This window comes from Lepus europaeus, chromosome 4, assembly GCF_033115175.1.
Source record: "Lepus europaeus isolate LE1 chromosome 4, mLepTim1.pri, whole genome shotgun sequence".
Taxonomy (NCBI): domain Eukaryota; kingdom Metazoa; phylum Chordata; class Mammalia; order Lagomorpha; family Leporidae; genus Lepus; species Lepus europaeus.
The window spans coordinates 154755326-154769883 of NC_084830.1; the positions used below are offsets into that span (position 1 = coordinate 154755326).

Below are 14558 nucleotides of genomic sequence, written 5' to 3' on the forward strand. Positions count from 1 at the left end.
GTGTTTAGGGTTGGTGGGCCTTAAATTTCGCCTCTCTGCAAGGAATCGGCTGCAGAGGCAATTTGTGCCTTGTAGTACACTGCAGACATAAGGCGAATCCTTCTGCACATTTTTCATGGCGGTGAGATATGCACTTGTCAACATATTTTGTCACCACAAAGTGGCTCTTGGCAATAGGATCATAAAGATCAATAAAAAAGTGCAGATTCTCAATATTTTACTTGCAGCTGTGAAAATTTCATTTATCTTGTTATTTTCCTTACTTGCTGCCATTCTGTCTCACGAGGGCACTGCTAGCTAAGCAGAATGTTTTCTCCCACATTCGGTGACTATCTGACAAAAACTCCAGCCACTTGTCCAGCCCTCACCACCCTTCTTCGCCCTGCCTCTCCGAGAGCTGTGCATTTTATTAATTCTTTCCACTGCTACATAAAAAAATCAAAATCGGAGCCGAGCTATAAATCACTGGCATCTCCTAACTTGAGAAAAATTGAGTCTACTTTGTACCTCACCCTTGTGACATTTCATCTCTCGGTTTGGCTTTCCTTAATATAAACACAGCGCCCAGCAAATGAATGTGCGAAGCCCAAATGACACACTTTGCCGCTGAAAGAGTACAACTGTTTTTGAGCAATGGGTGGTCTGCCCAGGCGGGGGTAGGCCAGAGGGGGGGGAATGTGTAAGCGTACACCATGCCTGACAAAGGCAGAGCTTCCAAAACTCTGCATGTTGAAGCACATCAAAGGGATTTTCCCCGTTTCAGATAATATTTCCTTTGCTGACATGTATTTAGTATTGTGGTTCGGTGACTCATAAGGATAGCTTCGTGGCGTCCCAACGCAGTAGAGGTGGAGCACATGCCAACAAACATTATTGTCAGCCTCAAAATAAAAACAAAACGTTCGGCTAAGGGTCAATCAATCAAGGGCGCTTTGAAGAGAATTCCATTTAGATATTACAAATCATAACAGAGCGAATTTAAACCAGCTGACTCTCTGCGAACAGGACGTCCATGTACAATAAAAATCAGGCTGGCTCCCCGGTCCCCGACTTTGCTATTTTCTTACTTTTGGACATGCTCACTGGGGATGGATGCCAGTTCTTAAAATTGTGTTTTTGTCATTCGTTTTATGAACATCAGACGTAATCGAAAACAGATCGGCGAGACGGGGCTGGCGGCGGGAGGGCCACGGAGAAGGGGGCGTTGTAAAACCCTCTTACTCCTCACAGGCAGCGGATGACTGGCTTGTGCCCACCTTCCCGGGAGGGCACTGTCCCCTCACACGCACACTGGCCTCCCGAGCAGGCTGGGCGCGCCTCACAGCCCCAGCCACGACAATCTGTCGCCTTCACGGACAAGCCTGATCTCTCTGCTGGTTTCCTGGCTCGGGGTTCCATGAAAGCCTCAAATACAGCTGTGCTAAAGGTGAGGAAAGCCGGCACACAGCCGTGGAACCCAACACCGTCTTGCACCATTTCATTGGAACCATGATTTAATGAACGAAAACTGCAGAGGAACGCAGGCAGTGAGTCACAGGGCTCAAACATGTTCCTTTTGAGTTGTAGAACTTCAGAGAGCAAGCCAGATCCGAGCAGCCTTTAACCTACAAGGGGAAGAAAGTTTAAAAAAAAAAAAAAAAAAAGGGAAAGGAAAATAAATAGCCACAGGCAGGACTCCAAGTTGCCGAGCCCAGGGCCCTGGGCTTTGATGTGTCTGTGGTGCCTAATAAAACTAAACAGTTGCTTCTGATTCTAAAGGGAACGCGGCTGTTTATAATTGAGCTCATATATTTATATGGCACATGTTTTCGAGGGATTTTGAGAAAAGACGGCTTAGCGGTAGAGCTTTTTTCCTGTTTGATTTGTTTCTGCCCGCTCGTCTCTGCTCCAGCCTTCTTTAGGCCTCGGTGGACAGGCTGGTGTAGCAGGTGCACCTGACAGTGCAGGGGGGCTTCTCCGCTCTCCCCAGAGCCCACCTTATGGGAGTCCTGGAGGACTGCGGATGGCTCCGCCTCGCCTTTGTCACCCTCTGGGCACCCTCTCCCCAGACATCTCGGGAAGCCGGGACATTCTCCATGCTCTGGACCCAAGCGCTGCGGCATCATTGAGCAAGCAGCACAGGTCACCCTGGCTCATCATCACTGCGGAGCACAACGGCCTGGGGAACCCTGAGAACTCCTGGTTTCCCAGGCCTTTGTGCAAAGGAAAACTCTCGGGGACATAGCAGGGAGGACCTGGCGCTGATTCTCTGACTCCTCCTCTGCTGTGTGTGTGCCCCTGCTGCTCTCACCTGGGCCACGGCAGCGACAAGGAAGTGCCCTCAGCACGTGCGCTGGGTGATGGATGCCCTCCACCAGCACCTTGATTTCTGAGTGCGCGTGAACCTACTGTTGGAGGAACTAAGGTTTCCCTAACCCAGCAAAAAAAGAAAGAAAGAAAGAAAAGTTCTGCCAGTCCTTGTGGGGTTCTCCCGGAGGTTGGCAACGTAGCAGCAAGCCTGAATTTGCAAATGCAAGCCCCGGGGCCAGGGCTCTGTGAAGCAGCAAATCAAGGTATACTTTACCTGTACTGAACTACTGTTAGATTCTGCTCCCCGCAGTGCCTTGCACATCGGATATACCTCATCCAGCTCGACTTACTAGGCTCCCCACCATCAATAAAGTGCTGAAGTGTCCCATCTTGATCATATATCTGGAGAAGAGGTCAGAAGGTCAAGTAGTTAGAACGAATCATCAGCAATCATTTCCCGGCCTCCCTGGGTGTCTTGAGCGTAGGCTGTGCAGATTTATGGCCCTCGGGTTGCCCGGCGCGTATGGATGCTCGCAGAAACCCAACTGGAACCACGGGGGAAATATTTTCTGGTGATGCAAGTCGATCACGCTTTTTCTTATCGAGCCAATCTTCCCTGAATTAAACATGTCTGTGGTCTCTCAAGGATGTGACCGTAGTTCCCAAAGAACACACAGCCTATTTTTGACAGGCTAGCCTTAAGTGATGAGCTGCTGGATAAAGCAAGCAAGCTGAAAGGCAAAGCCACACTGGCGTGGCCGGAACAACCCGTGACAGGCCCCCAGTCCCCGGCACGCAAGGAGGTATGGGAAAGCAGCCACCGTGTGGCTACCGAGCTGGGTGACATCTAGCAGAGGCTGGTCAGAGACTCACGGAGCTTAAAGAACTAGCAAAACAGACTCTCATTCGGGTGCACTAAATGACCCTTCACTTCACAGAAGATGCTGGAAACCAGGCGTTGGGACCTGAAATTCTTAAGGGTCATAAAAAAAAAGAAAGAGAGAGAGAAAGAGAGAAAAATAAAGGAGAGAGAGAGAAAGAGAGAGAGAAAGAAAAAGAGAGAGAGAGAGAAAGGGAGAAAGAGAGACAGAACTCCAAAAAGGGAAAGAAAAAAAAGCTGTTTGCTGTGGACTGGAAGAGTCTTGACTGAGGTTGGTCTAAAAATTGTTGCTTTAGGCCAACTCCACACAGTCTTCCAGGGCAGCATTCAAGGAAATGAAATCCACTTCACCCCGGGGCAATAAGCAAGGGGCAGAAAGTCTCACGCAAAGCAAGGAGCTAGCCATGCAAACGTGGCACCAACAGCACTTCCTTCCAGAACGCACCCCACCTCCAGGCCGCCTCAGGGGAGTGGTAGCCAGAGCGGTGGGAAGTGGGGTTCACATAGCCAGAGCCGCCCTAGGGGCAGCCAGGAAGCAAGGAGCATTCTCGCTGGCAACTGGACCTTCTCAAATGACATCAGCAGTGGGGTGCTCCTGCTGGTAGCTGCTGGGGGTTCCCCATCTCCCACGCTTGCTCTGAAAACTTCCTACTTGTCTTTTCTCAACAGACAAGGAGAGTAAACTTTACAGAGAGACCTCCCCTGTTCCATATGGACCCTAAAGTCAGCGCCACAAGTGCGCCTTTGTATTAGCTCAGTGCAGTTCTGCTGTGGGCCGGGGCTTAGCGATGACACTGTCTACCATCACCCATCGGGGCTTTGCTTTGCTGTTGTTTTTGCTTCTCCTGCATGCATTTCTCTCCATCCCCATTAACCCCCACAAGAGAAAGACAAGCACTAATTTTTTTTTTAAATTTTTTTTTTAACAGGCAGAGTGGATAGTGAGAGAGAGACAGAGAGAAAGGTCTTCCTTTGCCGTTGGTTCACCCTCCAATGGCCGCTGCAGCCAGCGCATCTCGCTGATCCGAAGCCAGGAGCCAGGTGCTTCTCCTGGTCTCCTATGCGGGTGCAGGGCCCAAGGACTTGGGCCATCCTCCACTGCCTTCCCGGGCCACAGCAGAGAGCTGGCCTGGAAGAGGGGCAACCGGGACAGAATCCGGTGCCCCAACCGGGACAAGAACCCGGTGTGCCGACGCCGCAAGGCGGAGGAGTAGCCTGTTAAGCCACGGCGCCGGCCAACAAGCACTAATTTAATAAAGACAACTGTCACAGAAGTTGGGACTGAGCAGAAAGCAGAGAGAACATAACTGATAATTAACTTAGCCTGAGAAGGAGGAAGAGATTCCCAGGTTGTGTTATAGTTAAGATTAATAATTTCTGGGCCGGCACTGTGGCGCAGTGGGTTAATGCCCTGGCCTGAAGTGCCGGCATCCCATACGGGCACCAGTTCTAGTCCCAGCTGCTCCTCTTCCGACCCAGCTCTGTGCTATGGCCTGGGATAGCAGTGGAGGATGGCCCAAGTCCTTGGGCTCCTGCACCCACTTTGGGGACCCGGAGGAGGCTCTTGGCTCCTGGCTTTGGATTGGTGTAGCTCTGGCCATTGCGGCCAATTGGGGAGTGAGCCATCCGATGGAAGACCTCTCTCTCTGTCTCTCCTCTCTCTGTGTGTAATTCTGACTTTCAAATAAATAAATGAATCTTTATTAAAAAAAAGATTAATAACTTCTTTAAAGTCCGAGTTTTGGGATAATGGCGGAGAATGGTAACTTTGCACGACCTGAGCAACCCCAAGAATGATGCTGTAGTTAGCTCACACTGTAGGTATCGCACTGGGCTGCTGTTGCGTTTCTGTCTCTAGGAAGCTGGTTACACCCCTGTCTACTGTTGACAGCCAACATCACTGAACAAAATCAGTGGGTTTCCTTAACCCCACAGGTGATCTTTAATGGGGTAAAAAATGGTAATGACCCAGATCCCTGTCCCACACAAACCACCTTCCATCACAAGTGCTGGTGGAAGCACTAGGAAGCATTTCCAACAGTTCCAGCCATGCAAACTTGTCAAACACTTAAACAAAGCAGGCGGTCCCTTAAGTGTTAGGGAGGTCCCTAGGCTCATTGTACAAGGAAATGTACACTCTGCACCTGCCTGCTGTAGACTGTGGCTCACCTTCAGGAAAAGCAGGTGGCTTTGTGGGTGTTCCCAAAAGCCACGCAGTATGGCACATGTCACAGGGGTGGGCCTCCTTGGCTTCAGCTTCAGTAACTGATATTACTACAGCAAATGACACCGACGCCCACTTCAATCCCACAACTGTGTGCCCAGCATTGAAGAAGCTCCCTCGACCTTGGTACATTCTTGGCTTCAGCCCTCAGAGCCCAGATCCAGCTGAGTGCGCCTCCCAGAGGCTTCTCAGGTGCACCCACCTCGCCCTCGCCACGGAAATCCACTGAGCTTCCTTTCACCCCTAAGTGATGACAGCCCCTTGCCTGATCTCCCTGCAGCCTCTCCAGGGCCCTCCAATCTACCTGGCCATCAGTAGCCAGAGCAATCTTCCAGAACCACAAATCTGATTATACACATTCACCTGATTGCCCCCAAAACAAAAAACAAATAAATAAAAACTGCATAAACGTTGTAAATGTCAAGTCATACCCAGGAGGGTACTTCAAAAAAGAATGCAAAATTTGTGGAAAAAGAGGGAATGAAAAGTTTATTTTGGTGTTAAAAAAAAAAAATTCCATGCATCAGTGTATTTTACAGCACTTAAAGTCTCCTCCAGGGCCCTCATCCCACTAATCTGACCTGTACCTCCGGCCAAGGTAGTGTGCGGTGGCCAAAATACAGTGCTTTAGCATTTGGTACAAGACAGTGCTCAGGGCCTTTGGGTCTGTGTTGTTAAGAGCTAACATCTAGGGGCTGGCATTTCATATGGATGCCAGTTGGAATCCTGACTGCTCCACTTCTAATTCAGCTCCCTACTAACGCACCTAGAAAAAAGCAGGGGAGGATGGCCCAAGTGCTTGGGCCCCTGAACCCACGTGGGAGACCCGGAAGAAGCTCCTGGCTCCTGGTTTTGATCTGGCCCAGCCCTAGGGCTGTTGCAGCCGTTGGGGGAGTGAAACAGAAAATGGAAGGTCTCTCCTCCTCTGTATGACTCTGCCTTTCAAATAAATAAATCTTAAAAAAAAAAAAAAAAAGCTAACATTTAAACTCAGTGTTTCTTGAAAGATCAAGTGATGGGTCAAAGGGCTCCGATGCCTCTATTTCTGCTCATTCCTCTTGTATGATGAAAACAGAACTGAGAAAAAAATAGGATACCCAAATGGGAGGGCTACACAATAACCAAAGACAACTTCTTAGGAAAGCCTTGGATGCTAATTTGTACCCTATCATTACTCTCCATTATTAGATTAACTTTGTTACCATGTAAGAGCCCTATTTAAAAAAAAAAAAAATCTCTGTGTGTAGCTGACGGGGTTGCTCCGGCAGGCAAGAGAGGAGTAACAGCAGCTGGGGAACTGCTTCAAAGCTTTGGGTCCGCAGCAGCAACGTCAAGTTCAGGAAGTTGTTCTTGGGGGTTGCAGCAACATCTCCGTTTGTGGGACACTAAAACAAGGTTTTAAGTTAGATACCTGATAGTTCTAAAAAACTTACAGAATTTAAGAAGGACTTGTGCCAAGAGCAAGAGTTATTTTGTTTTTATTACCTTTGAAAAGACTTTAAATAAGCAGAAAAATATTGAAAATCTAGCACAAAGTGTTTAGACAACCCCCTCAGGACCTATAAAAATGCAGAAAAGGTCAGAAATTTTATTCATTCAAATAGTGAGAAGGAAGGCAAGTTAAATATAGATTAAGAAGAGGATCCAATCCGAAAGGACAATTTAACACAGCAAAGTTTTGCCGAAAATCGTGCACTTGATTCTGAATGAACCCAAAGAACAGTGTTTGAATATTTGCTCCCTTCTTTCTAAGGAAGCCAAACAAACCTTGAGAGTTAGGACAATGGATGCAAACTCACAGGGAAAGGCCAAATTCTGCAGAGAGAAGCCTCACAAGTGCAGAAAACATACTTGGCATATTTGTTCTAGAGAGCTAGTGGCAGCCTTGCGGGAATGGAGTATCACATGGCACAGGCACCTCGGTGAGCCTTTTAGCAATAAAGCCCACAACAGAGATAGCCTCTGGTCCAGCAACTGCACTGCCGGGCAGTCACTCCACCGAACTCTGATCCGCGAGCTTCGGGAGACAAGTCCAACGGCCCTCATTGCAGCCTTGTTAGTAACGGCAAACAGTGAGGGAAAACAGAAATACCCATCGTCGGATGAATAAGCTGTGGCTTACGATTCAATAAAATGGTGGAAATATATCAAATTCACACACTTGACCTGTTTGTATTAAGATCCAGGTGTCATAAACTTAATGGTGACTGAGAAAATCAAGTTGTAGATCATTTGACTATGATGCCTGATATTTGTTAAAATTACAAATCAATACTTTAGCACATTTTTAGTAGTGCATATTGTTTTACATATATAGTAAGCATATAAATGAGTATATTTATTCCTACAAAAATTATTCAATTATGTATATATTTATATTTATACATAAAACCTATCAATTATGTAGACATTTATTCAATTTTACATACATGTTATATATATCATTTATTCAGTGATTACTATAATACTCATTGTTTATATACTAACACTCATTCACTTCTTCTGTGGCTTGTATGCAGCTATTTGTCCCTTTATCTTGAGCTTTTCTGAATTTTTTAGATCAAAGGGAGAAAAATAAATGAAAACAAAACCTAGCTCTCTCTTCCTTCGTGCTTCATATTTTGCATGCATTGCTCAGAGACTCTGGCTCTGCCCCCCAGGGTTAAAAACTGAGCCTCACTGTCCTCTGGGGGAAGTCACTGTCACCCACGTCACCACACCGCCAGCCTCCGGTTTCTCTTGTGATTATCGTTGGTGCTATTTTAAAACCATTGCTTTCGGTCTGTACTTTCTCTTTTAGTCAACGAGATTAGAAAGATAACTAAGGGGGAGAGCTAACACTTACCTTTTGAAGGAGATTTTAACAGTCTCAATCCAAAAATATTTACTGGGACATCACCCATGCGGTTGAAATAATGATCGCGCAAACGCTCCCTCCTTACAAACCACAGGCTGCAGCCACGGAACGCCACCGCGGGCGAGGCTCTCCCCGGCCACCCTCCACCTCGAGAAGCAGTCTCACCGCGATCTACTCCCAGAACAGAAATCTGCTTTCACTTTTTGTATGAGAAGAGCAGCAGTCAAGCACGCACGAGCGTTGGGAGTTACAACAGTTGTGAGCCGCTTGTCCCGGGCTTTGTCTATCTGTGGACACAGCCAGCTCACACGGACACCAGTCATCTCGGAGATGATAGCCAGGCCTACGAGAACCTGACAGCCAGAAAACCATCTTCTGCATGGAAGAGTCTGTGGAACCTGGTGGCCCTAAGCAGGTTCTCTAAAGCAAGAATCGCTGGCCACAGGCTTTCAGATTAAATCCAAACAATAAGCCAGCTTTCACTTTCCTACATAATGTTTAATTTTTCTAAAATGTATTTGAATTTTTTAAAATCAATTTTTAAAATTTATTTGACAAAGAGAGATCTTCCATCTGATAGCCCACTCCCCAATTGACTGCAGTAGCCAGAGCTGGACCAGGCTGAAACCAGGAGTCTAGAACTCCATCCAGGTCTCCCATGTGGGTGGCAGGGGACCAGTTACTTGGACCATCTTCCACTGCTTTCCCAGGCACATGGGCAAGGAGCTGGATCAGAGGTGGAGCAGCCAGGACTTTAACCAGTGCTCTGACAGGGAGCCAGCACCAGCACCACACACGGCAGCTTAATCCACTGCACCCCAAGGTTGGCCCCAGTGTATTCAAACTTTTAAAAATTTTACCTAATTAGATTTCTAACTTCTCTGAACAGGTCTCTGATCTCTGGCAGTGAGCCAGAGAAATGATGGCTCCCTATGTACTATAACTGAGAACTATGCAGTTGAGAACTATAATTACCCATGTTCTCTACCACTCCCTACTGTATCACATGGGGCTTACTGCACGACTTTACTGATCTGCTTGGCCTTTGTAAGCATCTATTTGTAACCACAGCTGTAAAGCGATCACCACCATGAACATCGGTCCACTACAGCTGGGGACACTTTCAAAGAAAACCATTCGAAGTGAGCGCCTAGAAACACTGCAAACATGCATCCATCCCGCAGCACCCAGGAACCACCAGCTACCCCAAGATCCAAGTGTTCCGTCCTGTGGTTTTCCAGTGAAGGACAGAAAACAGAGTTCCTTTTGTTTTTTTGCTTTTTGCCAACAAAGGTTTTCAATGATCACTTTAAGAAAAGGATGCCTCTTAATTCAAAGAAGCCTAAAATGTAACCCTACATCAAACAGATGTTGAAGAATGAGGGGCTGGTAACAGCAGTGACCAGCATGCGCAGGTCCCCACTGCTGACCGTGACAGTTCTGGGGGCCACCCCGTCCTGGTGGAAGCTGTGTGAAAGCCCACAGCCAGAGCACTTCCGCCGTAGAGAAGGCCTCCACGCAGATTTCAGCCACCAGTCCTGCTGAGCGCCCAGGACCTTGGCTCAATCTAGAGCCCAGGAAAACCAGATTTGAAAGGGCCCTCTGAGGCCCTCTGTTCTGACCTGGTCCATTATACATAAGGAAGCAGAGTCTCCAAAAGTTAGTGACCTAGCAGAGACTCGTAATCCATGAGAGAACGAGGCCTCATCCCACGCCCTCCATCAGCCCTCTCTCCCTGTGCACCAGGGTCTCTGAGCCAAGGACTTTAAGCCCAACTCACAAACCATACATGCACCTGTTCCTCCCAGATCCTGGGTCCCCGCTGTTTGGCACGGCAGGGAAGGAAGCAAGGTGTAATGGTTTTGTATAAAATGGATTATCCAGCTTTCAAGGTGCAGACTTGTCCCACTCCCTCTCCTCTGTCCCCAGCTCGGGCACAGCCTGACCCAAGGCCCTGGACACCGGCCTTGCGTTGCGTGTCCACACGCCAGGCTCTATCAGTGCTCACCCAGCAGCTGAGGTGAGACAGCCCATTTTTTACCCAAATATCTAAACTCTTTTTTTTTTTTTTTTTTTTGACAGGCAGAGTGGACAGAGAGAGAGACAGAGAGAAAGGTCTTCCTTTGCCGTTGGTTCACCCTCCAATGGCCGCCGCAGCCAGCGCGCTGTGGCCAACGCACTGCGCTGATCCAAAGGCAGGAGCCACGTGCTTCTCCTGGTCTCCTATGGGGTGCAGGGCCCAAGCACTTGGGCCATCCTCCACTGCACTCCTGGGCCACAGCAGAGAGCTGGCCTGGAAGAGGGGCAACCAGGACAGAATCCGGTGCCCTGACCGGGACTAGAACCTGGTGTGCTGGCGCCACTAGGCGGAGGATTAGCCTGTTGAGCCATGGCGCCAGCACTTACCCAAATATCTAACACAGGGCCCAGCACCTAGGAGGAACAAGAATGAATTCTCACAATAATACTGCAGCAGCTTAAACATCTTGGCTCTTATTCAAAGCTCGAGATGAAATCCCCATGAAAGGCAATGAAACCTTGATTCTAAGTACTAACAAGTAGGATTTAAAAAAAATATATTCCATCCCGTTTGAAGCCAAACTCTTCCAACTCTGTGAAATGCAAAGGTGAACACCCTGTGATGATGGAATGCAACAAAGAATTATCAGAGAAAGGACCCAGCAGAGGCTGTGGGTTCGAGTTCTGCTGCTTGGCCCTGTGGCTCCTGCATGGTTTCCAATACTTCCCAGCATGTGGCGTCCATGGGGGCAGACAGGAGATACTTGCCGACATCTCCTCTCCCCATCTCCACGCAGGGTTTCATGCAGCCTTGGCTTTCTATTAAATTCAGGCAAGGCTTAGGTTTTCAAGAGTCAAATGTATTAGTCATTCGCAAAGCTCCACTGAAAACATTCTGGGTGCCAAGTTGGAGAAACATGTTCTACTTCGAGACTCCTCTCGGTGTTGGGAGATGGGGGCACAGCATCCTACAGCCCCTAGAGAGCTCCACCACCAGAGACTCACAACAGTGGTTCTAGATTCTCCCAACTACGAAAAGTTAGCAACCAGAATACTTTTCTTGCTAAAGCAAAGATCTTCTGGGGGCCGGTGCTGTAGTGTAGCAGGTAAAGCTGCTGCCTACAATGCCAGCATCCCATATGGGCACTGGTTCAAGTCCTGGCTGCTCCACTTCCAATCCAGCTCTCTGCTATGGCCTGGGAAAGCAGAAAACGGCCCAAGCCCTTGGGCTGCTGCACCCACGTGGGAGACCTGGAAGAAGCTCCTGGCTCCTGGCTTTGGATCAGCGTAGCTCTGGTCATTGTGGCCACACTGGGGAGTGAACCAGCAATTAGAAGACCTCTCTCTCTTTCTCTCTGCCTCTCCTTCTCTCTGTAACTCTTTCTAATTAATTAATAAAAAAAGAAAAGATCTTCCTTGTAGTACTGTGGTCCCTGGAGACCTCCCAAAGCAGCATCCATGAAAACACACAACATGAGCCACTCCAGTTATGGGACACATGCAGGTAGCAGTTCCAACCATGTGAGTTACAGCTGTGGCTCCACCACAAATGCTGATGTGACTTTGAGGCATTATTTGAACTTTTTTTTAAACTTAAACTCTTGAGTAAGCTGGGATTTTCTTGGGGGGGAAAAAAAAAACGGTGTTAAGGATGGTCCCCACCTCCAAGCACTATTATGAAAGCTCAAATGAGAAAGTTAAGGTAAAGGATAGGAAACGACACCGGGCACCCAACAGGGGCGTGGAGAGCGTCAGCCACCCTTAGGCCAGTGCCACTAGAGGATGAGACATGTCAGTCCAGGCATAATCTAATTGCCTGCTTGTGGACACCAGCCACAACCAAATATTGCATACTTCAAAATGTTCATGAAAAAATAGCACTGAAAGAACATTTTGCTACAAAAAATATTTTGTAATCCCATGCAGTTTCTCCATAATATGATCTCTGAGAACTTTCTGAAGATCCCACGTTTGTGTGGTAAAGGCAAAAACATTACTGCTTAGGTGGCCAGAGCAGACCATAAGCTTACTGAGGGCAGGAACGCATCTTAGTCATTTTAAAAACTTACCCATACACACCTTACACAGGGTTTTGAACATTTCAGGAAATCTAATTTTGTTGAAAGCGGAAGAGAAAGAAGACAAAGTTCCGACCTGATATCATGAGAAAACCAGTTGTTGTGGTTTGTATTTCTACCTCTGAGACTACTTTAAAAATAACACCAGCAGTGAGTGCTTGGCTCAGCAATGAAGACATGGCTCGGGATACCTGCAACCCATACTGGAGCACCTGGTCCAAGTCCAAGCTCCACTTCGGATGCAGCTTCCTACCAACGTGCACCCCGGGAGGCAGCAGGTGATGGGTCAAGCATTTGGGTTCCTGCCATTCATACTGGAGATCTTGAGTTCAAGGCTCCTGGTTTCTGTCTGGCCCTGCACTGACTGTTACAGGCATTTGGGGAAGGAACCAGTGGAGAGAAGTTCTGTATGTGTGTGTGTGTGTGTGTACCTGTGTACCTGTCTTTCTCTATCCTCCTCTCTCTTTCAAGGAAAGTGAAAACAAAAATAATTTTCCAAAAAGAAAAGCTTATTAACATATTTTAAAAAAACAAAAAACTGCTGTTTGCATGTAAATACTGAACAGAAAACAAGAATCGTTTCTCCAGTCCTACATTTTCCATTTCCTAAATTGAATCAGTTTCCAGGTTAATGCAGTGTCCCTTGTCATCAAACGATGCAAGCACCCACCACATCCTTAAGAACACTCCTGAACATGCTGAGACCAACAGGCATTTATCACAAGTGCTTAGTTGCCGCTTGGGGACCCCACGAGCCCCTCACTCAGCACCACCTACCATGTCGGAGTGTTTCACCTGCAAAGTCACCAACATGTTAGGCCAGAGGAAGCCCCAATGTCAAGCACCTGGCTTCTACTTGAACATGCAACGTGTTGGGGGTAGGGAAACTGTGCAATCAGATGCACCCGGACAAGGAGCAGGGGCAGTGGCTGGGCCAGCCTGGAGCCTCAGACCCCCAGCATCTAACTACCTGGTTTTTAAACCCTTCAATCAAGTCAACCAAGGCTTGAGACGACAGACCCCAGAGTAATACCTCCAAAACAGTGAAAGTTTCTGCCTTCACCTCCACACGAAAAGGAGCAGCAGTCAACAGCCAGGCCACTCACACCCACGAGGCATCTGGCGGGCCTGCTTGATGCCTGGGACTGATCAGGGAGGGAGGCTGAACCCACGGGCTGAGCCAGGAGACACGACTCCTAGCGTTCTTCTTCGCATCCTATCAGAGAGAAAGAGCAGAGCTCTTCCTTTAAAAGCACCTGGAACTCTGTGCGTGAGAGTCCCCAGCACGTTCATAACCATGTCATCTATCGAACAAATTCCTGTTCTTCAGAGCACATGTCAACTCAGCAAGAATGACTTGATCTGTTGGTGAGATTTATACAACGAACACCCATGCCGTGCTTGAAGACACAAGTCCATGGTTCTCTATAAAATCTCCCCTTCCACGGGCAGTGTGCTGCGATGACCAGAAACATTACAAACAATAAAAAGACAAGTCTGTGGATTTCACAATGACTGTTTGTTCAGTAAAGCAAATGCCAGCTAGTGTGCCCTTATTATTGTCTCCAGTTTCTCCCACATAGAGGGTGCATATAGGTTTTTCATCTTGATGATGTCTTCGTCATCTTCCCACTAGAATTCTTGTGTTTCCTTGCTGGCACTAAGAAAACCCTCTCCTCTCGCTCTGCTGTGGAATATTCGGCAATGTCTAAGACTCCAGAATGAGACGACAAAAGGTCAGGTCACAATCGCCCCATAAAATAAGTGAGTAATGGTGATCCACACGGTTGCTGTATTTTCAGTAATGCTGATATAAAACTGTATACTGTACTTTGTCAATTCACATTCATCAAGTTCCAGAAATATTAGAAAATCATTAGGGGTTTATGTTGAGTTAGCAGATACTACTAACATATAAGTCAGGGCTGAAATACAGTAATCAGAAAAACAGTTGAAAACTGCCAATGAACTGTAAAACAACACAGCACACTCTGAAGCTATCATCAGCAAGCTGGCCACGTGCAGAAATGGACTTGAGCCTTCCGGCCACACTGGGGGTCAGCAGAGGAGCCAAAGCTCCTGAGAACTGTGAGAGTGGGAGAACCCCACTTATCTGCAGGATGGTGGGGGCCGGGGATGTGAAGTCTGGAGTCGTCTTCAGACCTCCTCCATCTGCTGATCAGAGCAAGACTTGGGAGAAGCAACCACCAC

At 47.7% G+C, this 14558-nt stretch overlaps 1 protein-coding gene across 1 annotated transcript in view; it reads right to left on the reverse strand.

The window, feature by feature from the left end:
- PRDM6 (PR/SET domain 6) overlaps positions 1 to 14558 on the reverse strand; it is a 97390-nt gene that overhangs the window by 26821 nt on the left and 56011 nt on the right. Inside the window, exon 3 of the mRNA XM_062189805.1 lies at positions 2564 to 2691. Coding sequence (XP_062045789.1) covers positions 2564 to 2691 — 128 coding nt within the window. The remainder of the gene's footprint in view (positions 1 to 2563; positions 2692 to 14558) is intronic.